The sequence below is a fragment of the Leopardus geoffroyi genome, chromosome E2 (assembly GCF_018350155.1).
Source record: "Leopardus geoffroyi isolate Oge1 chromosome E2, O.geoffroyi_Oge1_pat1.0, whole genome shotgun sequence".
Taxonomy (NCBI): domain Eukaryota; kingdom Metazoa; phylum Chordata; class Mammalia; order Carnivora; family Felidae; genus Leopardus; species Leopardus geoffroyi.
The window spans coordinates 4,602,588-4,629,311 of record NC_059335.1 but is presented as its reverse complement, the minus strand read 5'-3'; the positions used below and the strand labels follow the sequence as shown (position 1 = coordinate 4,629,311).

The 26,724-nt window shown below is 41.8% G+C and overlaps 1 protein-coding gene across 2 annotated transcripts in view; it reads right to left on the bottom strand.

The window, feature by feature from the left end:
• The window catches only part of LOC123578633 (zinc finger protein 345-like), a 223,946-nt gene extending 202,737 nt beyond the window's left edge, over nucleotides 1-21,209 (bottom strand). Inside the window, exon 1 of one of the 2 annotated variants that reach the window (XM_045441632.1) lies at nucleotides 20,734-21,209. In XM_045441632.1, coding sequence (XP_045297588.1) covers nucleotides 20,734-20,745 — 12 coding nt within the window. In that variant the 5' untranslated portion in view covers nucleotides 20,746-21,209. The remainder of the gene's footprint in view (nucleotides 1-20,733) is intronic. The other variant, XM_045441634.1, reaches the window with a different exon arrangement.
• Between the last annotated feature and the right edge of the window lie 5,515 nt (nucleotides 21,210-26,724).

The following is a 26,724-nucleotide window of genomic DNA, read 5'->3' as shown; positions in this document are numbered from 1 at the left end:
TCTTAAGCAGACTCCACACCCAGCTCAGAGCCAGATGCCAACCTCCATCTCATAACCTGAACCAAAACCAAGAGCCTGATGCTTAACCAACTAAACCACCCAGGTGCCCTGGTGTGAACTCAGATTTTATATTTCATTTCTTATAAAAGTAACGAGTGCCCATGACTTTAGTTTCAACAACAAGTATAGAGGAGTGTGGTAATTATCCAATCCTCCTGAACTGAGTGAGAAAAATTGAATTTTTATATTCTTTAAAGGGGAGATTCTGTCTGTAAAACCATCTAATGATGGTGCTTTCATTTGTTTAGTTCTTTCTTCTCTTTCTTTTGTGGATATGGTTTTATTTAGATTTCCTGTATTATTGAGGTCAATATTGCTCAATCACATTTTCCCACACAAAAAAATATTTTTAACCATCTAACTTTAAAATTTACTGGCATTGAGTTGTGCAATGAATCTAATAATTTCTAATGCACGAGTGGCTTCATGTTCTCCTTTCACTTATATCTCATTGAATACCCCTATCAAGTATGTTGTCAGATTCCAAGTTTCTGCTCACGAATTAAGAGATGGTACACCTCTGTGCCTGCCAATTAGTAAAGATTTCATTTTTCAGCAGAATAACAGCTCAGCAAAGCAGGGAATCTAGTCAGTGAGCTACATTTTCAGTCCACCACATGTCAAATGTCAGAATTGCCTTTTCTCTATAGGAGATCCTGTCTGCCTCCAGGTATCTAGCAAAAAATGAGCCTCTCCTAAACTCCACAATGGTCTTTTTACAGATGCTAACAGAAGGTTGTGATGGTTTTTGGTAGTTACCAGCAGGGATTCTTCCCCCCCCCCCCCCCATGAAAGCTTCCAGTTCCCCAAGCCTGCACTACAGTGAAATGACATGGGGCTCGAATTCACAAACCATGAGATCATGACCTGAGCAGAAGTCAGATGCTTAATCGACTACACCACCCAGACACCCTGATAATTGCAGTTCTGAAGGGAGATGAGGTCATAGAATCACAAACCCGTATCTCAGGGTCTGGCTGCCTCCCTGTCACACATGCAAGGGCAGTTGCAACCCTCACACTAGGTACACCTTCCTGGCACTAGTATATTTTCTGTTTCAGTGTGAGGGACAGAGTCTGTAAGGCAAGGAGGCAGATTAACAAGCTGGGTAAGTGATCATGTCAGTAGATGGAATTCTGGGGTAGACCGTACTCCACTTCAAAAGCTGCATAGGAATAAAGAAAATTCCTGAGGCATGAGCTGAGCTGGTAGAGAGAATGGGGCTTTTGATGCTATAGCAATCCCCAATGGCTTTTTTAAGTTCATTTATTTTGAGAGAGAGAGACAAAGTGTGAGTGGGGGAGGATCAGAGAGAGAGGAGAGAGAATCCTAAGCAGGCTTTGCACCAAGAGCATGGAGCCCAATGAGGGGCTCGAACCCATAAACTGTAAGATCATGACCTGAGCCAAGGATGGATCCTCAACTGACTAAACCACCCAGGTGCCCCAATCCCTGATGGCTCTTAATGTAATTTACTGTACTCCTTACTGGCAGTGTTTTCTCGTGTTTAATCCAAGTAATAAAATCTGATTTTTAAGATGCTTAAGGATTACAGTTCTTAAATCTATGTCTTGAGTTTATTTTGACTAAATTTCAGGATTACCAAAGGGTGTCTGCAATACATCCATGCTTCTAATCATGACTCAGATTGATCTCTTGGAATCATGTAATCTTATACAAGAACGGTCTCTGAGTGAAAGTTTCTAAAATAAAAATATTTTTCTCTAACTATGGGTTAGGATGCACGTAAGGGGGACATTGATTCTGTCTCTACCAGAATATCTGTTTTGTGATGATTACGGAGAGACTGTTGAAGGTACGAAATAAAGAGCATTTAGAAAAAACTTTGCACCATGTGTTTCATAGAGCTGCTGTCAGGCTCATATGCATTTTGTGATGTTTTCTCTGGTTTAAAAATACCTTAGTGTCAAGCCCGAATTCAACATGCATTTCTCCACAACTTTCTACCATTCACAAGACTTCACACATCTCACTCAATTGGTGAAAGTTTCATTTACCTCAAGTGTGAATAGAGAAATAAGTGATCTGAAAATAGTCAAAACTTCATTTCTACACAAGAGTATATAAAAGATTGAAGTTTCAGGTCTTATAGTTAGTGAAACAAAGGATGTGATACCCTATGTGACATTATTGTTCCATTACTGTGATATATAACATCGTACTTTGACCCTGGCATACAAGCAAATGAGTCTTATTAAATAATTGAGTCATTCTGCTTTCATTAAATCCAAGTTGGTCATGGGGCAGATTCTTTTTCCTATTATACTGCAATAGTTCACCTAACTTAATAAGAATCCCAAGTCTTTTTCCCTAGTTGATATTGATCTGCAGAATGTTTATATCAAAAACAAAACAAAACAAAAAAAAAACTCGTGAAAAAAATTGTTGAAAAACTATCAACCTAAACTAAAATGTCAAGGTATAAGAAACTAAATAAACCTCTAAATTATTTGAAAACCCAGCTGTCATGATTTATTGGTATAGCACAGTAGATAAGAACATCATCTTTGCTACAACCCCAGCCACTCTGCCCCTAAGCAGTGTATGCATTTTCACATATTGGCTAAACATTCTGTGCCTACTTCATTTTCCTCTGCAAATGAAAACTACATGTGGGCCTATATTAAGGAGTTATGAAGATTTTAAAAATTAATACGTGTACAGTGTTCATACCAGTGATTCATATAAATTGTTCATTTTTTTTTAATATTTTTGAGACAGAGAGCATACATGAGTGGGGGAGGGGCAGAGAAGGGAGGTACAGAGGAACCAAAGCGGACTCTGTGCTGAGAGCAGACAGCCCCATGAGGGACTCAAAGCCATGAACCCCAAGATTATGACCTGAGCCAAAGTCAGATGTTTAAGCAAGTGAGCCACGCAGGTGCCCCCATATAAATAAAGTCTTCACAATGGAATACTATGTGGCAATGAGAAAGAATGAAATATGGCCTTTTGTAGCAACGTGGATGGAACTGGAGAGTGTGATGCTAAGTGAAATAAGCCATACAGAGAAAGACAGATACCATATGGTTTCACTCTTATGTGGATCCTAAGAAACTTAACAGAAACCCATGGGGGAAGGGAACGAAAAAAAAAAAAAAAGAGGTTAGAGTGGGAGAGAGCCAAAACATAAGAGACTGTTAAAAACTGAGAACAAACTGAGGGTTGATGGGGGGGGTGGGAGGGAGGGGAGGGTGGATGATGGGTATTGAGGAGGGCACCTTTTGGGATGAGCACTGGGTGTTGTATGGAAACCAATTTGACAATAAATTTCATATATTAAAAAAAAAAAGTCTTATATGGTCAAGGATTAGAAGCCTCTTAACAAAAGGACTTCTATTTTAATAATTTCTTTTTCAGTGGGAACTAGTAGTAAATGTGAAATCTCAGCTTCAGTTGACATGCTCCATATAAGTCCTGCCTCACATTTCCATGTAGGACTGTGTGGACGTGAAGGTGAATCTCAGTCATCTGGAAGCCAGCAGAATGGCCTCCAGCCACTTGACAACAGGACTTACATTTCTATTACAGACGTTAGTTGAAATCCTGAGGAATTTCTTTCTTCTTTCCCATTATATCCTCTTATTCCACTGGGAACGGGTTGAGGTCCACAGATCTGATTCTCAAACACCTGACCGTAGACAAGTCTTTGGTTATTCTTTGGAGTCATCTAGACAATGGCAGCTTTGGAGCTGACAGATATTCTCAACGATTTTGGATGGAAATTTGTTTGCAGGGGGCAGGGGTGTGTCCATTGGCACCACCTGCCTCTTGAGTGTCTTTCAGGCCATCACGATTAGTCCTTGGAACTCCAGGTGGGCAGACCTTAAAGTGCAATCTCCCAAGTACATGCATGCCTATATGTCCCTTAAGTGGTTGCTTCATATGCTGATAAATTCGATTTGCCCTATAATTTGTGGCTGGCCAATTGAACAGGAAAAATATCATCAAGAAGAAAGATTTTGGATACTGTTCTGCTAAATTTCATGGAGAAATCACAATGTCACTATTTGTGCATGGTTATAATTCCCTGGTGTTACACCTCTGGGGCTGATCTGGGGCAGTGGCTCCACGATTTTTATGCTGTCCTGACACAAGAAACAAGTCCAACACTTTCATAGAAATCAGGTTTTCCCCACATCTCCCCAGAGACGAGAGCTACCCAGAGTATCCTTGTCTTTTTGAGCACCCTTGTATCATTGCACAGCCTCCCCTCCATCTTCCAGATGTATATTGCTCTTGTTAATAACCCCAATCACTGATGGTGAACATCTCTGCCCATATTTGCTGCACGTTTCCCAACTGTCTGCCCCTTTCTTCTCATGAGTCATGACTCCAATCTATCTGGGCTCTGTTGGGACTGGAGAAGGAATACAAATCCTCCTAATATAATCAGAGAGATGTGAATTCTAGGTTTTACACAACGTTCTGATGTTATATTCATTCGTCTCCTGCCAAGTCCTAAGTTCTTTTAACACATTACGGGCAAGCAGTGACCATGACAGATTGAGCTTTGCCCCAGTAATGAAAAGTAAACTGTAATAGCCATTGTAAATGAAATTCTGTGTGTTTGTTGTCGACTTGTAGAATTCTAATGTTATTAATGCTTACAGTGGAAAAGTCCAGAGTCTATACATTAATAAAACATTAGGTGCTAAAACAAACTGGAGATGACAGAGAAATATCTGAGTGTGTGACTTTCAATGCGACAAATCAAAATGTCCCAGATGTTAATTAGGAATGGGAATTTAGGGGCGCCTGGGTGGCGCAGTCGGTTAAGCGTCCGACTTCAGCCAGGTCACGACCTCGCGGTCCGTGAGTTCGAGCCCCGCGTCAGGCTCTGGGCTGATGGCTCAGAGCCTGGAGCCTGTTTCCGATTCTGTGTCTTCCTCTCTCCCTCTCTCGCTGCTCCTCCCCCGTTCATGCTCTGCCTCTCTCTGTCCCCAAAATAAATAAATGTTGAAAAAAATAATTTAAAAAAAAAAAAAAAGGAATGGGAATTTAGGGGGGCGCCTGGGTGGCGCAGTCGGTTAAGCGTCCGACTTCAGCCAGGTCACGATCTCGCGGTCCGTGAGTTCGAGCCCCGTGTCGGGCTCTGGGCTGATGGCTCAGAGCCTGGAGCCTGTTTCCGATTCTGTGTCTCCCTCTCTCTCTGCCCCTCCCCCGTTCATGCTCTGTCTCTCTCTGTCCCAAAAATAAATAAACGTTGAAAAAAAAAAATTAAAAAAAAAAAAAAAAAAAAAGGAATGGGAATTTAGGACAATTTTATCAATAAGGAATCACATAGAAGATGATCATTCAAGAAACTGAAGAAAAAATGGACACACAAAGGTAGCAGAGAAATGGTGGGTCAACACACCATCCATCCTAGAGAGAGGACATTCATTTGAAGTATGAAGTTATGGAGGAACCTTAGCATATTTAAATTTTATTTGTGTGAAAATGGCCATATATGAACTTACATTAAAGGAGAGCAAACCCTGATTTACTTGCTGATCTTTTAAAGGTATCTACTGAATATGAGAAACTTATACACAGTGTCTTGGATCAAAGGCAATTTGTTTTACTTTATTTAGTGATTATATCAATGGACCATATAGGTATTAGGACTTTTAAGGGTTTGCACTCATGATCTTCAAAGTGAAAAAGTCTGTAATAAAGTTGTTATTAAATTTGAAGGTTTTGCATAGTCACTTAAGGAGAGGAAGTCTTTGTCTATGGGGAGTTTGTGACTTTTGGATTCCAATGGGAACGTAATGAATATTCCTCCACTCTTAGGAAATATTTTAATACAGCTCTCTCTGGAACAACAGTGTAAGCCTGATTCAAGATATTAAGCATTCAAAGAAGTAGACAGATCACTTTGACATACTAATACTGATATATAGAGTGATATACACAGCATATACATATGTATGTAAAATTATATAAATAGATATATAGGATATATGTAATGATATATATAGGACATAAATATATATATAATGATATATATATATGATCCTCTGCCACAGTGAGGTTCGAAGCTTGTGGAGCCTAGAATATTTTCCAAAATAGTTTTCTCATGAGGCGCCTGGATGGCTCAGTCTGTTAAGCGTCCGACTTCAGCTCAAGCCACAATCTCATGGTTTTTGAGTTCAAGCCCCACATCAGGCTCTCTGCTGTCAGTACCGAACTCACCTTGGATCCTCAGTCTCCCTCTCTCTGCCCCTCCCCTCCTCCTCCCTCCCTCTCTCAAAAATAAATAAAAAGTAAAATATTTTTGTCAGTTGCTAATTACCAATTACCAGTTTCTATTATGAAGTCACACACTACAACCAGACTGTTACGAGTGTTCAGGAGAAAGGGTTTCTCTTCCATCATCCCTGGAGAGCAAAAATGCTCTCATATGGAGGGAAGCAGACCAGGCTCAAGTCTGACACATGAGGGATGGGCACCAAGCTTGTGTGTGTCAGTGGATTCTCGGTTTTCCTGAGAAATTCTTCTACTGAAACTTCAGTTCTTTCCTAATCTTCAGACCACTGAGCTGTGCCATGATTCCTAAGTAGAGAAAAGCAATCAAACAACTCGACAGACTCAGGAATAGACCAATTAAAATGAAATGACAATAATTTCTGTTATGCTAATTTGAACAAATGAAAATCAGTTTGCAAATTAAATAAAATGAACATTTGGTGGGAAAATATAATCTAACAATATTGATCCCAGGATTAAAAAGAATTCTAAACAAAATATTCATAAAGAGCATGAATGTTCTAAAAGAGCCTCTCAAAAAAAAACAAAAAAAAAAACACCACAAGAAAAGGTTTAGTAAGCAGATTCTGCCATTTAAAAAAAAAAATCAGTGAAGGGCATTTATACATAAAGACTACTGAATATCTTTCTCCCTTTTTTTGTAGTTGGCATTAACTTCCTAATATTGAACGAATATTAAAAATTATTTGATCCTTTCAGATTTCAAGGACACAAATCCACATTTGATCCCGGTCTCCTTTCCAAAGTCACCACAATCGCCAAGGCATGGATTAAAGTTGTTATAGGGGATAACTATATTCTACTATACACACAGATCATATGTACACATGGACAGGTACAAAAACAAGCCTCCATTAACACTCAAACATTCAAATACACAATCACATATACTCACACGCAGTCACCTATATACTCACACACTTAGTCCCACATTCACCAACATCCATGCAGACCACATATAGAGACTCCCTCACAACCCACACACTCATGATGAAACACACTTATGAGGACACAATCTCACAGTCGCACTCAGGTTCACAAAATCTCATTCAGCCACATGGGGGAGTGTATCTCCACAAAGTATTTGTATGTGGAAAAAGATCAACTACGACCCTCTGGATGTCTGCAAACAAAAGCTCTTTCCACTCTTTCCACTCCTTCCAAAAGAGCAAGCTTCCACCAGGACCATATTCACAAAGTGAATTCCCATTCTAGGGTCGAGTGCATGATATGAAGACAAGAAGGGATACGGTGGGGTAAGAAAGAAGACACAGGCAAAAGACACAGAGGGATAAATGGAGCTGCAGAGAGCCTGGGGGCTTGGGGTCACAGAGCCACAGGCGAAGAGAGAACGGACCTGTATTAGTGTCCTAGGGCCGCTGTCACACATTACCACACCTGGGTGTCTAAACACACTGAAAAATTACTGTCTCACAGTTCCAGATGTTCTTAGAAGTCTGAAGTCAAGGGGTACTTAAGTGGCTCAGTCAGTTCGGTGTCCAACTTCGGTTCAGGTCACAATCTCAGGTCGTGAGTTCAAGCCCTGCATCAGGCTCACTGCGGGCAGCACAGAACCTGCTTCATATCCTCTGTCCCCCCCTCTCTCTTCCCCTCCCCTGCTCATCCTCGCTCTCTCAAAAACAAAATATGAACAGGGGTGCCTGGGTGGCTCAGTCAGTTAAGTGTCCAACTTCGGCTCAGGTCATGATCTCGCAATCTGTGGGTTCGAGCCCCACGTCAGGCTCTGTGCTGACAGCTCGGAGCCTGGAGCCTGCTTCGGATTCTGTGTCTTCTTCTCTAATCCTCCCCTGTTCATGCTCTGTCTCTCTCTGTCTCAAAAATAAATAAACGTTAAAAAAATAAAATATGAACATTTAAAAAATTAAACAAAAAGAGAAGTCTGAATTCAAGCTGTTGGCAGGGGCACATCTTATCTTAAGAATTAAATCTTTCCTCTTTCTAACCTCTGGGGACTGTCAGCTATCCTTAACCTGGCTTGGCTTCTAGATGCATCTCTTAGTCCCTGCCCTCATCATCACACACCATTCTGTGTCTGTCTAAACTTCCTTCTTCTCAGTAGGACAGTGGTCATTGAATTCGGTTTACCCCAAACCAGTATGACTGCATTTTAACTGGATTAGATCTGCAAAGATCCTGTTGCTCAATAAGATTACAATTACAGATACTGAGGGTTAGGACTTGAGTCTATTTATTTGAGGCACACTACGTAATCCACAACATGGCTAAAAGGCACTAGGTAGTTAAATGTCACTGAGGGGTTAAAGTGCACTACGGGTTTTGAGGTTGGGAGTGGAGTGTATGCAGGGACATTAAAGAGAGGAGGGATACGTGTACCGAGGGAATAAGAGGGTGAAGGTAATCATGGGAAGAAGGGGGATAATGGATGAGAAATTAATTGGCAAAAAGAGTTAGGAGGCAAGGTTGGGTCAAAGGCCTTTGACAAAGGTCAAACCTTTCTGTCTATGAAGGGTTAAAGAACACAGGGATGGAAGGGAGATAGTTGCTTATGAATGGAGTCCTGGGGGTATTCAGTGCTCTAACCAGAGATAAAGGATAAGAAGACAAGAAGATGCCTGAGGAACAAGGTGCACAGGAAATAAATGTGAGTGGAGGCAGATAATCAGAGCTGGGAGAACAGTAGGCATCAGTAGGCTTAAGGACCAATGAGAAAGTATCAGGAAGTGTAGGGCTGGGGGTAATGGGTGCAGGGTCATGAGGAAATGAAGGACTCCTGATAAATGATGTTTGGGATATTGAAGGCAGTGGACCTAAAAGACACAATAAATGAGCTGACACATTAGAATTAAGGGGTGGGGAAATAAATGACAATGGAGGAGGAAGGAACGGAGGATGGAGGTTGGGGGGACAACGGAAGGAAGTTTGGATTAAAGGCTCTAGAATCAGGCAAAAAAGAGGTTTATTGGTACTGAGGTCCAAAGTGAACATGATGAATGTAGAAAAGCAATGAGGAAACCTAGACGGATCCTTTGGAAGCAGAGTGTCGGGTCTCATGGATACCCACACGTCGTGGGGGGTACAGAGATTGAGGTCACAATGGGGGGATGGAGATGGATGGAGAGAAGGGTTGGATCTGGGGGTGATGGAATTTGTAGGGGATCAACTGGAGGTCATTAATTCATTCTCCTACTCATTAATTACCGCATTTGCATTTGATTCACAATTGTCAAGTTTCTAATTTAAGCCCATGAGTCAATAACCTCACCTCTATAAAATACCCAGTAAGCTTTTCAATGGAATACACAGTAAAGAATCACAGGTAAACTTTTTTTTTTTTTAATGTTTCTTGAGAGACAGACAGAGACAGAGAGTGCAGAGAGGGGGAGAGAATTCCAAGCAGGGTCTGTGCTGTCCACATGAACCTGACTCATTGACCATGAGATGATGACCTGAGCTGAAATCAAGAGTCAGACAATTAACTGACTGAGCCATCCAAACCTACCAAATATTTAAATAAATAAAAATATCCATTAATTACCTCCATTTAGTAATAGTTTGGTGTTCAGATAGAACAACTCATTGGTTTGAGGGATTCCTCCTTCTTGTGTAGTTTCAGAGTACATGTAAACTTTTTTTCTTAACCTTTATTTATGAGACACAGAGAGAGATAGAGCATGAGCAGGGAAGGAGCAGAGAGAGAGAGACAGAGAGAGAGAGAGACAGAGAGAATCCAAAGCAGGCTCCAGGCTCTGAGCTGTCAGCACAGAGCCCAATGCAGGGCTCGAACCCAAGAACCAGGAGATCATCACCTGAAAAAAGTCAGAAGCTTAACCAACTGAGCCACCCAGGCACCCCAAGAGTGTAGGTGAAGTTTCATTTGAAGTTTATTTATTTGAGAGAGAGAGCGTGCACAGGAAGGGCAGAGAGAGAGAAGGACAGGGAGAACCCCAAATAGACTCCTCACTATCAGTGCAAGGAGCACATGACCTATTAGATCATGACCTGAGCCAAAATCAAGAGCCAGGTACTTCACCAACTGAACCACCCAGGTGCCCCTGAAATTTCATTTGAAACTCGTTAGGAGTCAGAAGGAAGATGGCGGCGTAGGAGGACACTGGGTTCACTGCATCCTGCTGACCACTTAGATTCCACCCACATCTGCCGAAATAACCCAGAAAACTGCCAGAAGACTAGCAGAATAGACTCTCCGGAGCCAAGCATAGACAAGAGGCCCACAGAAGAGGGTAGGAAGGGCAGAGAGGTGGTGTGTGCTACACGGACTGGCGGGAGGGAGCCAGGGTGGTGGAGGGGCAGACCGCCTGGCAAGGCAGAGCCCCTGAGTCTGGCTTGCAAACATGGAGGGGCCGGACAGCATGTGTTCTGACAGCCAGCAGGACTTAACATCTGGAATGTTAGAAGTCAACAGCTCTGCTCCGAGAGCAGGAGGGCTAGAGGACAACGGGAGGGAGAGTTGTTGAGCCCTGGAGGACAGAGCTCAGCTTGGCAGGGAACAAAGGCGCTCGCCAGCGCCATCTCCCTCGCCCATCCCCCAGCCAAAATCCCAAAGGGAACCAGTTCCCATGAGGGAACTTGCTTGCACTGTGCAAACACCCAACGCTGTGCTTCTGTGGATCCAACCGTCTGACGGGTCTGCCTCTCTCCTGGTGCCACAGGGCCCCTCCCGAGGCAGACCACCAAAGGCAAAGTGAGCTGAGTCTGCCCCTCCCACCCCTTTGCACCTTGAGGATCCACCCCAGCTAATACACCAGATCCCACAGAAGCAGCACCACAAGCCTGGCAATGTGCAAGTAGCCCAGAGAGGGGCCACACCACTCCACAGTGAGTCCTGCCCCTGGGACAGGGGAAGATAAGATACACACCAGTCTGACTGTAGCCCCAGCAGTGGGCAGGGGACAGACATTGGGTCTGACTGCAGCCCCACCCACCAACACAAGTTACCCCAGACAGCACAGGGGAAGAGCCCTGCAGTTCCACGCCACTCCAGGGACTATCCAAAATGACAAAACGGAAGAATTATCCTCAAAAGAAACTCCAGGAAGTAGCGACAGCTAATGAACTGCTCAAAAATGATGTAAGCAATATAACAAAACAAAGATTTAGAATAATAGTCATAAAATTAATCACTGGGCTTGAAAAAAGTATAGAGGACAGCAGAGAATCTATTGCTACAGAGATCAAGGGACTAAGGAACAGCCAGGAGGAGCTAAAAAATGCTATTAATGAGCTGCAAAATAAAATGGAGATGGCCACGGCTCGGACTGACAAGGCAGAGGAGAGAATAGGTGAACCAGAAGATAAAATTATGGAAAAAGAGGAAGCTGAGAAAAAGAGAGATAAAAAAATCCAGGAGTATGAGGGGAAAATTAGAGAACTAAGTGATGCACAAAGAGAAATGATCTACGCATAATTGTTATTCCAGAGGAGGAAGAGAGAGGGAAAGGTGCTGAAAGTGTCCTTGAAGAAATCATAGCTGAGAACTTCCCTGATCTGGGGAAGGAAAAAGGCATTGAAATCCAAGAGGCAGAGAGAACTCCCTTCAGATGGAACTTGAATCGATCTTCTGCATGGCATATCATAGTGAAACTGGCAAAATACAAGGATAAAGAGAAAATTCTGAAAGCACCAAGGGATAAACATACCCTAACATATAAAGGGAAACCAATAAGACTTGTGACGGATCTCTCTACTGAAACTTGGCAGGCCAGAAAGGAACGGCAGGAAATCTTCAATGTGATGAACAGAAAAAAATATGCAGCCGAGAATCCTTTATCCAGCAACTCTGCCATTGAGAATAGGAGAGATAAAGGTCTTCCCAAACAAAAACTGAAGGAATTCATCACCACTAAACCAGCCCTACAAGAGATCCTAAGGGGGATCCTGTGAGACAAAGTACCAGAGACATCGCTACAAGCATGAAACCTATGGACATCACAATGACTCTAAACCCATATCTTTCTATAATAACACTGAATTAAAATGGACTAAATGCTCCAACAAAAAGACATAGGGTATCAGAATGGATTAAAAAAAAAAAAAAAAAAAAAACAAGAGCCATCTATTTGCTGTCTACAAGAGACTCATTTTAGACCTGAGGACACCTTCAGATTGAAAGTGAGGGGACGGAGAACTATCTGTCATGCTACTGGAAGTCAAAAGAAAGCTGGAATAGCTATGCTTTTATCTAGACAAACTAGACTTAAATTAAATGCTGTAATAAGAGATGAACAAGGGCATTATAAAATAATTACAGGGTCTGTCCATCAGGAAGAGCTAACAATTATAAATGTCTATGCACCAAATACGGGAGCCCCCAAATATATAAAACAATTCACCACAAACATAAGCAACCTTGTTGATAAGAATGTGGTAATTGCAGGGGACTTTAATACTTCACTTACAACAATGGATAGATCATCTAGACACAGGATCAATAAAGAAACAAGGGCCCTGAATGATACATTGGATCAGATGGACTTGACAGATACATTTAGAACTCTGCATCCCAAAGCAACAGAATATACTTTCTTCTCGAGTGCACATGGAACATTCTCCAAGATAGATCACATACTGGGTCACAAAACAGCCCTTCATAAGATCATACCATGCATACTTTCAGACCACAGTGCTATGAAGCTTGAAATCAACCACAGGAAAAAGTCTGGAAAACCTCCAAAAGCATGGAGGTTAAAGAACACCCTACTAAAGAATGAATGGGTCAACCAGGCAATTAGAGAAGAAATTAAAAAATATATGGAAACAAACAAAAATGAAAATACAACAATCCAAACGCTTTGGGATGCAGCGAAGGCAGTCCTGAGAGGAAAATACATTGCAATCCAGGCCTATCTCAAGCAACAAGAAAAATCCCAAATACAAAATCTAACAGCACACCTAAAGGAAATAGAAGCAGAACAGCAAAGACACCCCAAACCCAGCAGAAGACAAATAAAGATTAGAGCAGAAATAAACAATATAGAATCTAAAAAAACTATAGAGCAGATCAATGAAACCAAGAGTTGGTTTTTTGAAAAAATAAACAAAATTGATAAACCTCTAGCCAGGCTTCTCAAAAAGAAAAGGGAGATGACCCAAAGATACAATCATGAATGAATATGGAATTATAAAAAATCCCTCAGAAATACAAGCAATTATCAGGGAATATTATGAAAAATTATATGCCAACAAACTGGACAACCTGGAAGAAATGGACAAATTCTTAAGCACACACACACTTCCAAAACTCAAACAGGAAGAAATAGAAAACTTGAACAGACCCATAACCAGCGAAGAAATCGAATCAGTTATCAAAAATCTCCCAACAAATAAGAGTCCAGGACCAGATGGCTTCCCAGGGGAATTCTACCAGACATTTAAAGCAGAAATAATACCTATCCTTCTCAAGCTATTCCAAAAAGTAGAAAGGGAAGGAAAACTTCCAGACTCATTCTATGAAGCCAGCAACGTTGATTCCTAAACCCAGAAAAAAAAGAGAACTACAGGCCAATATCCCTGATGGATATGAATGAAAAAATTCTCAATAAGATACTAGCAAATTGAATTCAACAGCATATAAAAAGAATTATTCACCATGATCAAGTGGGATTCATTCCTGGGATGCAGGGCTGGTTCAACATTCGCAAATCAATCAATGTGATACATCACATTAATAAAAGAAAAAAGCCATATGATCCTGTCAATTGATGCAGAAAAAGCATTTGACAAAATTCAGCATCCTTTCTTAATAAAAACCCTTGAGAAAGTCAGGATAGAAGGGACATACTTAAACATCATAAGCCATTTATGAAAATCCCACAGCTAATATCATCCTCAATGGGGTAAAACTGAGAGCTTTCCCTCTGAGATCAGGAACACGACAGGGATGTCCACTCTCACTGCTGTTGTTTAACACAGTGTTAGAAGTGCTAACATCAGCAGTCAGAAAACAAAAGGAAATCAAAGGTATCAAAATTGGCAAAGATGAAGTCAAGCTTTCACTTTTTGCAGACGGCATGATATTATACATGGAAAACCCAATACACTCCAAAAGTCTGCTAGAACTGATACATGAATTCAGCAAAGTCGCAGGATACAAAATCAATGTACAGAAATCAGTTGCATTCTTATACACTAACAATGAAGCAACAGAAAAACAAATAAGGAAACTGATCCCATTCAAAATTGCACCAAGAAGCATAAAATACCTAAGGAATAAGCCTAACCAAAGATGTAAAAGATCTGTATGCTGTAAACTATAGAAAGCTTATGAAGGAAATTGAAGAAGATATAAAGAAATGGAAAAACATTCCATGTTCATGAACTGGAAGAATAAATATTGTTAAAATGTCAATACTACCCAAAGCTATCTACACATTCAATGCAATCCCAATCAAAATTGCACCAGCATTCTTCTCGAAACTAGAACAAGCAATCCTAAAATTCATATGGAACCACAAAAGGCCCCGAATAGCCAAAGTAATTTTGAAGAAGAAGACCAAAGCAGGAGGCATCACAATCCCAGACTTTAGCCTCTACTACAAAGCTGTAATCATCAAGACAGCATGATATTGGCACAAAAACAGACACATAGACCAATGGAATAGAATGGAAACCCCAGAACCAGACCCACAAAAGTAGGGCCACCTAATCTTTGACAAAGCAGGAAAGAATATCCAGTGGAAAAAAGACAGTCTCTTTAACAAATGGTGCTGGGAGAACTGGACAGCAACATGCAGAAGGATGAAACTAGACCACTTTCTTACACCATTCACAAAACAAACTCAAAATGGATAAAGGACCTGAATGTGAGACAGGAAACCATCAAAACCCTAGAGGAGAAAGCAAGAAAAAACCTCTCTGACCTCAACTGCAGCATTTTCTTACTTGACACCTCTCCAAAGGCAAGGGAATTAAAAACAAAAATGAACAATTGGGACCTCATGAAGATAAAAAGCTTCTGCACAGCAAAGGAAACAACAAAACTAAAAGGCAACCAAGGGAATGGGAAAAGATATTTGCAAATGACATATCGGACAAAGGGCTAGTACCCAAAATCTATAAAGAGCTCACCAAACTCCACACCCGAAAAACAAATAATCCAGTGAAGAAATGGGCAGAAAACATGAATAGACACTTCTCTAAAGAAGACATACAGATGGCCAACAGGCACATGAAAAGATGCTCAACGTTGCTCCTCATCAGAAATACAAATCAAAACCACACTCAGATATCACCTCACGTCAGTCAGAGTGGCTAAAATGAACAAATCAGGAAACTATAGATGCTGGAGAGGATGTGGAGAAACAGGAACCCTCTTGCACTGTTGGTGGGAATGCAAACTGGTCCAGCCACTCTGGAAAACAGTGTGGAGGTTCCTCAGAAAATTAAAAATAGACCTACCCTATGACCCAGCAATAGCACTGCTAGGAATTTACCCAAGGGACACAGGAGTGCTGATGCATAGGGGCACTTGTACCCCAATGTTTATAGCAGCACTCTCAACAATAGCCAAATTACGGAAAGAGCCTAAATGTCCATCAACTGACTAATGGATAAAGAAATTGTGGTTTACATACACAATGGAATACTACGTGGCAATGAGAAAGAATGAAATATGGCCTTTTGTAGCAATGTGGATGGAACTGGAGAGTGCGATGCAAAGTGAAATAAGTCATACAGAGAACAACAGATACCATATGTTTTCACTTTTATGTGGATCCTGAGAAACTTAACAGAAGTCCGTGGGGGAGGGGAAGAAAAACAAAAAAAGAGGTTAGAGAGGGAGAGAGCCAAAGCATAAGAGACTCTTAAAAACAGAGAACAAACTGAGAGTTGATGGGGGTGGGAGGGAGGGGAGTGTGGGTAATGGGTATTGAGGAGGGCGCCTTTTGGGATGAGCACTGGGTGTTGTATGGAAACCAATTTGACAACAAATTTCATATTTAAAAAAAAGAAATTCTTTAACCCACAAACTAAAATAATTTGCACTTGCTTCAATGTTTACATGAATATTATAATAACAGACTTACTGTCAATCAATTGCTTTCTTTACCCAATGTCACAAGAAGATGATGTTTTCACACTAGTAGAAAGGATTTACTGCATTCCTAAAACACATCATATCCCACAGTAATTGTAAACACAACACCGTTGTTTATACACTTACACAGTTGAATGTACCAATCTCCTGCTATCACACACAGCATGAAATGTGCAACTTTGATTTGTACACCTGTGACTTAATTGGGTGGTTCTGGGACAGGAGATAGTTGCACCACCATGACTGTGCATTCTTACAAAGGGTGGTCAATTTCTAAATTGCTCTTGCTAATGGATTCAAAGAAAAAACTGGCAATCCCTTATCAAAATAACACCAGCATTCTTCACAGAGCTAGAACAAACAATCCTAAAATTTGTATGGAACCAAAAAAGACCCCAAATAGACAAAGCAATCTTGAGAAAGAAAACCGAAGCTGGAGACATCACAATTCCAGACTTCAGCATGTATCGCAAAGCTGTAATTATCAAGACAGTATGGTACTGGCACAAAAACAGACACTCAGATCAAGGGAAAAGAACAGAGAACCCACAAATGTATGGCCAACTAATCTTTGACAAAGCAGGAAAGACTATCCAAAGGAATAAAGACAGTTTCTCCAGCAAGTGGTGCTGGGAAAACAGCGACATGCAGAAAAATGAACCTGGACCACTTTCTTACAGCATACACAAAAATAAATTCAAAATGGATGAAAGACCTGAATGTAAGACACAAGGCCACCAACATCCTAGAGGAGAAATCAAGCAAAAGCCTCTTTGTCCTCGGCCCCAGCAACTTTTTACTCAACATGTCTCTGGAGGCAAGGGAAACAAAAGCAAAAATAAACTATTGGGACCTCATTAAAATAAAAAGCTTCTGCACAGCAAAGGAAACCATCAGCAAAACTAAAAGGCAACCGACAGAATGGGAGAAGATATTTGCAAACGATATATCAAGGGTCAATATCCAAAGTCTATAAAGAACTTCTCAAACTCAACACCCAAAAAACAAATAATCCAGTGAAGAAATGGGCAAAAGACATGAATAGACACTTCTCCAAAGAAGACATCCAGAAGGACAACCGACACATGAAAAAATGCTCAACATCATTCATCATCGGGAAAATACAAATCAAAACCACAAGGAGATATCACCTCACACCTGTGAGAATAGCTAACATTAACAACTCATGTACAATGGACGTTAGCAAGGATGCAGAGAGAGAGGATCTCTTTTGACTTACTGGTGGGAATGCCAACTGGTGCAGCCACTCTGGAAAACAGTATGGAGGTTCCTCAAAAAATTAAAAATAGAACTACCCTGCAATCCAGCAATTGCACTACTAGGTATTTATCCAAGGGATACAAGTATGCTGTTTCAAAGGGGCACATGCACCCCAATGTTTCTAGCAGCACTATCAACAATAGCAAAAGTATGGAAAGAGCCCAAATGTCCATTGATAGATGAATGGATAAAGAAGATGTGGTGTGTGTGTGTGTGTGTGTATACACACACACACACACACACACACACACACACAATGGATTATTACTTGGCAATCAAAAAGAATGAAATCTTGCCAATTGAAACTACATGGATAGAACTAGAGGATATTATGTCAAGCAAAATTAGAGAAAGAAATATATGAGTTCGCTCTTATAAGGACTTTAAGACACAGAACAGATGAGCACAAGAGAAGGGAAGCAAAAATAATGTAAAAACAGGGAGGGGGACAAAACATGACTCTCAATTATGGAGAACAGAGGGTTACTGGAGGGATTGTGGGTGGGGGATGGGCTAAATGGTTAAGGGGCATCAAGGAATCTGAAATCATTGTTGCACTATATGCTAACTAACTTGGATGTAAGTTTTATAAATTAATAAAGAAAAAATTTACAGATAATGAACAACAACAAAAAAAATCTCAGACACCCTAGTGCGTACTCTGATTTTTCATTTCTTCCCTCTGGCATTTTCTGTGCCCATTCACTGTCCTCATACTTGCTCACTCATGGCCCAGCGTACCTGCCCCACCAACATGCATCGAACTGTGTTCCATGCAGCAAAGGAGGCAATGGAAATCTGATAGGACTTAGAGAATTGGATCTGAAGTCTTCTGTTTTCATTCAGGGAAGGCCCTCTTCCCCAAGTCACTACTCCCTCCAAGTCTTTGACCAGAATTGTGATATATGGGTTAGTCTAATTAGAAATCGTAGCGCTGGGTGTTGTATGGAAACCATTTTGACAATAAATTTCATATATTAAAAAAAAAAAAAAAAAGAAATCGTAGCACTGGTGGACACATAAGATATTTGCAAATGGCTCTCGTTCTCTGCACTGTTTCACAGCATTTAACAAAAAGGCCATCACACTTTGCCCTGAAATTAGCCCTTAGAATTTAGAATATCCTTAAACTTCACGCACGCACAGGGATTTATTCTACATGCAAATGGACTGCTGATGAAGAGCTGCGTAAACCTGCAGTTATTTACAGTCTTATGGTAAAAGCCAGCAACTTTTGCAAAGCTGGCCTTTTGCAACTACGAGGACGGAACTGGAGGGTATTATGCTAAGCAAAATTAGTCAGAGAAAGACAAATATCATTTGACTTCACTCATATGAGGACTTTAAGAGACAAAACAGATGAACATAAGGGAAGGGAAACAAAAATAATATAAAAACAGGGAGGGGGACAAAACAGAAGAGACTCATAAATATGGAAAACAAATTGAGAGTTACTGGAGGGGCCGTGGGAGGGGGAATGGGCTAAATGGGTCAGAGGCATTAAGGAATCTACTCCTGAAATCATTGTTGCACTATATGCCAACTAACTTGGATGTAAATTAAAAAATAAATTAATCTGAAAAAAAAAACTGTAATATCCTATCAACTAGGTTTGCACTGTCAAAGAAATTAAATAGGGAAGCCACAGCCTGAGGTGGTTCTAATGCCTCAGTAGCCTCTGTAAGCAAATCACAACTTAATTCACAGTCACTGCACTGGAACATAAGAAAATGAACTTAAGAACAATTACAGTCAACTAGGGCTTCAAAAATAAGGCGAATGCTTAAGGTATATCCAGCCAAACACTCTCTCTGCTTTGCTTCCACATCCTCTCTGTAAAAACCTCATCACTACCTTCTACACGTGGAGCATGCCTAACCTCTGAATAGATCATTTTAACTGGCCAAATGAACTCTTGTAAATGTGAATTTACATATCAGTTCATCATTTAACACCACACAGTATCACCTTCCATTTTGACCACTTTTCTCACATGGCATGAGTATCTTACCCACTTCCATTGTGGGCATAAGAGTCCGTGACCTCTTTCCCTGTCCTTCACGTCCCACTTTTGCACATGCGCATCAGACACCAATGAACCTCCCCTCACTTACCCAGACTTCACTCTTGGTAATAGCTCCCCACAGTGCCTGCGCACATAGAGGTTTCCGCTAGTTCTGCACGTGCGCAGAGGACTCCTGGCGCACACCGCCTGGTTTGCTTATACAGTTACCTAGTTGAATGTTTCTGTCTTCTGCTGTCACACATATCATGAAATGTGGATCTTTGATTTGTAGACATGTGACTTAACTGGGTGGTTCTGGGACCTCAGACTGTTGCCCCATCATGACTGCACGTTCTTATGAGGGGTGGACAGTAGCTAACAAGGGGTAGGGGAAAGCTTAACATCCTACTAACTGTGTTTTTCCACTGTTAAACGGGGAAGCCACAGCCTGCGGTGACTAATGCCTCCGTGGCCTCTGTAAGCGAACCACAACTTAATTCACAGTCACTGCCCTGGAGTGGAAGAAAATGAACTTAACAACAAACAATTACAGCCAACTAGGCCTTCAAAATAAGGCAAGCGCTTAAGGCATGTCCAATCACTCTCCTTGCTCTGCTTCCACATCCTCTCTGTAAAAACCTTACCACTATTTCCTATAAGCGGAGCATGCATAACTATTTGAATCGACAGATTAACGCGTCAGATTAATTCTTGAAAGTTTGAACGTACATCCGTTCATCCTTTAACACTACACAGTACCACCGTTCATTTTAAGCACTTTCCTCCCGTGGCCTAAACATTTCGCCCACTTCCAACGGGGCAAGGAACGGGCTCGTTTCCCTGCCCCGCCTTGATCGCCTTCACACATGCGCACAAGAAACAAAGAGGACTCTGCCCTCACTTGCCCAGACTTCACCCTAGGTAATGGCTCCCCACGGCGCCTGCGCAGTTCCCACCAGTTACGCACACGCGCGCAAAAGACCTCTGGCACACAACGCCCCGCTCAGGACTAAAGCCTGCAATCCTGTGCTCCTCCCTTCACCAGCCTTGAATCCCATTTCAACCAAGTACTCACAACTGAGTTCATAGTTCAGACGAGCTGGCAACCAGTCCTCCCTCAGGCTTATGTTCTTATCCAGTGTTTTTGATGCCCTCTCCCGTTTCTGCTTTTCCTAGTGCCAAAACTTCACACATGCGCACAAACGGAATTCAGGTGAACCCCGCCCCAAGGACCTGAGTCCGGCACCTCCCACAACACAGAGAACCACAGAGCAGACGGGGATCGGGGACTGGCCATCCAGAATCACGCTGTGTAAAATCAATGCATAAACGCCCATCAGTCACAGCACTGCAGGGGACCTTCTGACACCTCCCTCCTCCTCCCTCCCCCTCCCCTTTAAAGGCCTCAGCACGGCCTCCCCCTCTGCTCTCTTCACCTCAGAGCTAGCAGCATCTTGAAATGCACAAAACGCTGCCTTCTCCTTGACTTTGTCGCAGGAAAGCTTCAGAAAAAAAGCTCCTGCATGGACACTTACCTGTGAGTTTCTCCTTCCCAGTTTCAGATGTCCTCCCCTCCCACAGACAGCCACACATCCTGCCACAGCTCAGAGAAAGTGGGCTGCACTAACTTGCCCCTTCCAAGTCCACGCCGAGCAGACTATCATCGTCTTTTCTACTGAAAGGCCGACGCAGCCCTTCCAGATACGTCTGCGAATCCTCGTGCTTCACCCTGGCCTCACCTGAGAATCACCTGGAGCTCATAGTTAAAGCAGCACCGATGCTCTCACCCTGACCAATAGACAGACTCCGGCAGAGGGCACAGGTGATACTGGTTCTTAAATCTCATCATGGGATGCTTATTGTGAACCCAGGCTCATAAGCAGTTCGGTGCTTTCAGATTTTCATGTGCATATAAATCGTGTGGTGTCCAGGTCCCATAGAAGAAATGGCGATTCCGCAGGTTTGGAATGGGGTCCATGAATCGGCATCTTCCACCAGTTCCTTGTTGGTGCTGATGCTGCTTCCCGAGACCCACGTTTAGTGGCACTACACTAGAGAATGCAGGCACAGCACACCTGAGCCCACAGCCACCATCTGACTCAACACAAACAACTCCTGCTGAGTTCCCAGGCAAGAGTTCATCACTTACTTTCCACCGTTGTCAGTTTACTGTTGGTTCCCAGCAAAGACCACCATCACTATCCTGCAGGACCACATGCTTTCACAGCACTTTAAAGTTTACTGAAAGAAGGCTCTGGAATGCTCTAATGTCTAAGCCAGTCTCTATTTGGAAAATACATGTATACATTGATGACTGCAGTGTTTACTGAGCATTAATTTTGTGTTCACAAGGAAGTTATGGTGCCCCACGCTGGGTACCTCACATATATGATGTGACTTAATCCACATAGTCCCCTGCAGACTAGGTACCAGGTGTCCTATAATAACCACGAATATGTAGATACTGGTCCCCCACCTATCTGCCTCTTCTGTTTCCCTATCAACTGAAAAAAAAAAAAAAAAGTTGGTATACGACCGAAATATGGATGAATGAAAAAATAGAGAAAAGAAGGGTAGATTAGAAATTCAGAGAGTTTTCATTGTTGTGTTTACATTTTCTTAGCAGGATAGAAAAATGTTTGAGTTTATAATTAAACACCAGTTCTGTACCTAATACACTGTCATCAGCAATATATGATTATTTTAATTCCTTCACATTGGTGTTAGCAATTTTGTTGTTTTTTTTCCCCCTAGTTTAGTCCTTTTAGAAAATAGGAAGTGTCATCTCACTGTATTTTCCCTGCTTTCTAGGAAGGGTGGTTAAAGAAAATGTGATATATATATATATATATATATATATGTATTATATTTTTTGATATATATTTATATACTATATATAATTATATATCATTTACTTATTATATAATTACTTAAATTACTTATACATTTTGTTACCTATATACATATAATTATTATATAATTACTTATATTACAATATATTATGTGTCATAAATAATGTATAATATATAATATCTATCTATCTATATACAAGATATATATACATTTTCCTTACGAAAATGGAAGGGACAATGTAGGTGAGCCTGGATGATGTTATGCTAAGTGGAATAAGCCACACAAAATGTCAAATACTGCACTATCTCAATTATATCTGGAATCTAACAACACTGAACTCCTAAAAGCAGAGTAGAAGTGTGATGGCCAGGAGCTGGCTGAGGGCAGAGTGGGATATGTTGGTCACATGGCACAAAATTTCAGTTACGCAGGATGAATAAATCCTGGAGATCTAAATACAGCATGGAGACCACACATAATTATATGTCTGTTATACTTGAAATTTGCTAAAGAGGGGTGCCTGAGTGGCTCAGTCAGTTAAGCAGCTGACTTTGGCTCAGGTCATGATCTCAACAGTTCATGGATTCCAGCCCCGTGTTAGGCTCTGTACTGACAGCTCGGAGCCTGGAGCCTGGAGCCTGCTTTGGATTCTGTGTCTCCCTCTCTCTTCTCCTCCTCCTTGCTTGTATTCTGTCTCTGTCTCTCAAAAACAAAACAAAACAGGGGCGCCTGGGTGGCGCAGTCGGTTAAGCGTCCGACTTCGGCCAGGTCACGATCTCGCGGTCCGGGAGTTCGAGCCCCGCGTCGGGCTCTGGGCTGATGGCTCAGAGCCTGGAGCCTGTTTCCGGTCCTGTGTCTCCCTCTCTCTCTGCCCCTCCCCCGTTCATGCTCTGTCTCTCTCTGTCCCAAAAATAAATAAACGTTGAAAAAAAAAATTTTTTTTTAAAACAAAACAAAACAAAACAAAAAAACTTATAAAAAATTTGCTAAGAGAGTATGTCTTAGATGTTCTCAACAAAAATTAAAAAATCAGAAGTCAAAAATCCTAACTATATAAGTTGGTGGGCATGTTAATTAGCTAGATTGTTTTAATCCTATCATAATGCATACATGTATTTCTATTTTGTTACCTGAGACTGCTAAATCTGCACAAATGGAAAACAGGATTCTGGGTGAAAGGCTCACTCACGCATCCTGTGAAAGGCACAGGATTTAATGATAAAAACAGAAATGAAGGCACTAAAATATATAGTCTTTTGCTCCCATTCATTGGATTCTGAGTTTTGGGAATTGTGAGCACTGGCCCCAGAGAGATGAAAGGAGCAGCCACTCAGAATCTGACCTCCTCTAATCTATCCTGGGAAGAGAGGAGATCCCAGAGCCAGGCCAGACCTGAACACAGTCTCAGAAGGGAGTGGATCTGATTTGGGGGAGGGAGGGAGCTGCCTGAAGATTCTTCCTCCCTCTTGGGTACTTCCTGCTCTGTCAGTCCTAAGCCTGCCCAAAGAGCAGGAGTTCATACTATTTTAACCTATTTAGTCTACTTCCTGTCTATTTCATAAAAATAAAACAAAAAGCAACTTAACATGAACACTTACAATTTTTTGGGACAATTAAAAAACTTGTATTCCTAACAAGAATGTAAAATAAATGCTACTACTACTGTTAATAAAAACTCTTTGGTCCACGGATGACCCATCAGAAGTGACACCAGAACTCACACCACAACACAGAAAGGGAAGTGACCCAACTTCAGCAAAGGCCCCTGTGTTCCCACCTCTTCCACTCACTGACTCCACAATCCTGAATTCAACAATGTACCCACTTACTCCAACCTAAAATTTCCTGCATGGTAGAGATCGTGACTTTTCATCTGCTTTTTTTTTTTTTTTAAATGTTTATTTATTTTGAGAGAGAGAGTGAGAGAGTGAGCAGGGAGGGACAGAGAGAGAGGAAGAGAAAGAATCCCAAGCAGGCCCTGAGCTATCAGCACAGAGCCCAACAGGGGGCTCCCACAAACCTTGAGATCATGAACTGAGCCAAAATCAAGAGTTCAACGTTTTTGTTTTTGTTTTTTTTTAATTTTTTTTTTCAACGTTTATTTATTTTTGGGACAGAGAGAGACAGAGCATGAATGGGGGAGGGACAGAGAGAGAGGGAGACACAGAATCGGAAACAGGCTCCAGGCTCTGAGCCATCAGCCCAGAGCCCGACGCGGGGATCGAACTCACGGACCACGAGATCGTGACCTGGCTGAAGTCGGACGCTTAACCGACTGCGCCACCCAGGCGCCCCTTTTTTTTTTTTTTTAATTTTTTTTTTCAACGTTTATTTATTTTTGGGACAGAGAGAGACAGAGCATGAACGGGGGAGGGGCAGAGAGAGAGGGAGACACACAGAATCAGAAACAGGCTCCAGGCTCTGAGCCATCAGCCCAGAGCCCGACGCGGGGCTCGAACTCACGGACCACGAGATCGTGACCTGGCTGAAGTCGGACGCTTAACCGACTGCTTCAAGAGTTCAACGTTTAACCAACTGAGCCACCCAGGCGCCCCCATCTTTTTTCCAATGACCAGATGCCATGGAAATAATCTCTTTGCATCCCTACACTTTTTCAGTGTTCTTTACCACAGTACCAGGAACCTGAAATGACCCCCACCTGGGCACCATGAAGGAGATTCCTTCTATGGAGGGAGGAGGGAACCCTGGCTGACTCCTCTTTCTCTGACATGGAAGCAGATTCAGATTCTGGTGCCAGCCTAACCCCACTGTATACAGGACATCCGCAAATATTCCTAAGAGTCCCTAGTGCTGGAGGGAATGTCCCCATTGAGACTGACCCGATGCCCCCACAGGGATCCAGGTACCAGAAACCTTAGGCTGAGTCTGGGCCATCAGGTAGAGCATAGGCCTGTCCTGGTACAGCAGTATCCCTGATGCAGTTGGGATGTTTTCTCTCCCTGAACAGGGCTCTCCGGAGTAAAAAGCCTCTACTGCAGTTAACAGAAGTTGCAGGTAGCTGTAGTTGTGGTCATGGTTCTAGATATTTTGAGTCTTAACCTTGCATTGTTAAAGGATCTTCTCCTCTCCTTAGTTTGGATTAATGCAGGACCTACTGTGGCAGGTTTCAAGGCCTATGCTTGTTGCCACTTAGAGATTCTGCACTGACTATCAGTAACTCTGGTTTCTGGAAGGACCCAAACATGTTAACCATTTTGTGGAACTGTCTTCAGAACCCCACGCCCAGGTAAATGTTGGGCATAGATAATATCTCAGGTTGAAAGATACACACTTGAAGACATTTTGTGTATCTCTGAATTCTTTCAGGAGAAACTCTTTCATTCCTGATTGGACTCTGACCTTATCTACTGGAACCATTAATACAACATAGTTGTATGGATAATTATATAATAATTATTAAAGGATTCATTGTATGGCTATAATTTGTTATTTATTACTAAAATAGATTCTCTGTATTATTCACAGTTTTACATACAATGTGACTGGCTTGTAATTGTACATACACTCTGTGAGGCTTGAATATATGTTGACTGACATGGAGAAAAACAGACTACACTTTTCTCATGAGATGAGGAAGTTTTGTAATTCCTCCAGGATACAGAGAAGAACATAGAAACACAGTAGTCATTTCTCAAAAGAATAAAGGGACGGGCAGTTGGGAGACACACATTGATTAAGGCTCAGGTGTTCACTTCCCTCCATATAGTCTAAGGAAAAAGAGAAAAATTACAAAAATGGAAGAGAATGTATAAAAAGTTACAAAGATGGTCCCTAGGACAAGAATGCTTGGGGTAGCTGTTATCTCAGGGGAGGATCTAGGTATGGTACTGTTCCTATCAATATGTGGGCCCCTTGGCTTGTGCACAGAATGAAAACCATTAGTCCTAAGCAGAAAACATCTGGGGTACATCTGAATGCTGCAGAGAGTAAGTCTATGTGTTTGCCAGAAAGTATAGCAGAACAGGGTCTGATACTAGGTGTTCTGATCTATTTCTTGTTCTTCTTGTCACACACATACATAGCAACTGTGATATTTACCAGGTCAAGTAGGATCCAGCAGAGGATATTGGAGGGGCCAATGGAATGTGGGACTGTTACTTAATGCTTTGCCCACCTGGAGTTCCTGGGATTGGTGGTGATGGCCTGGAAGACATTCAAGGACCAGAGTTGGCAATGGACTCACCTCTGGAAA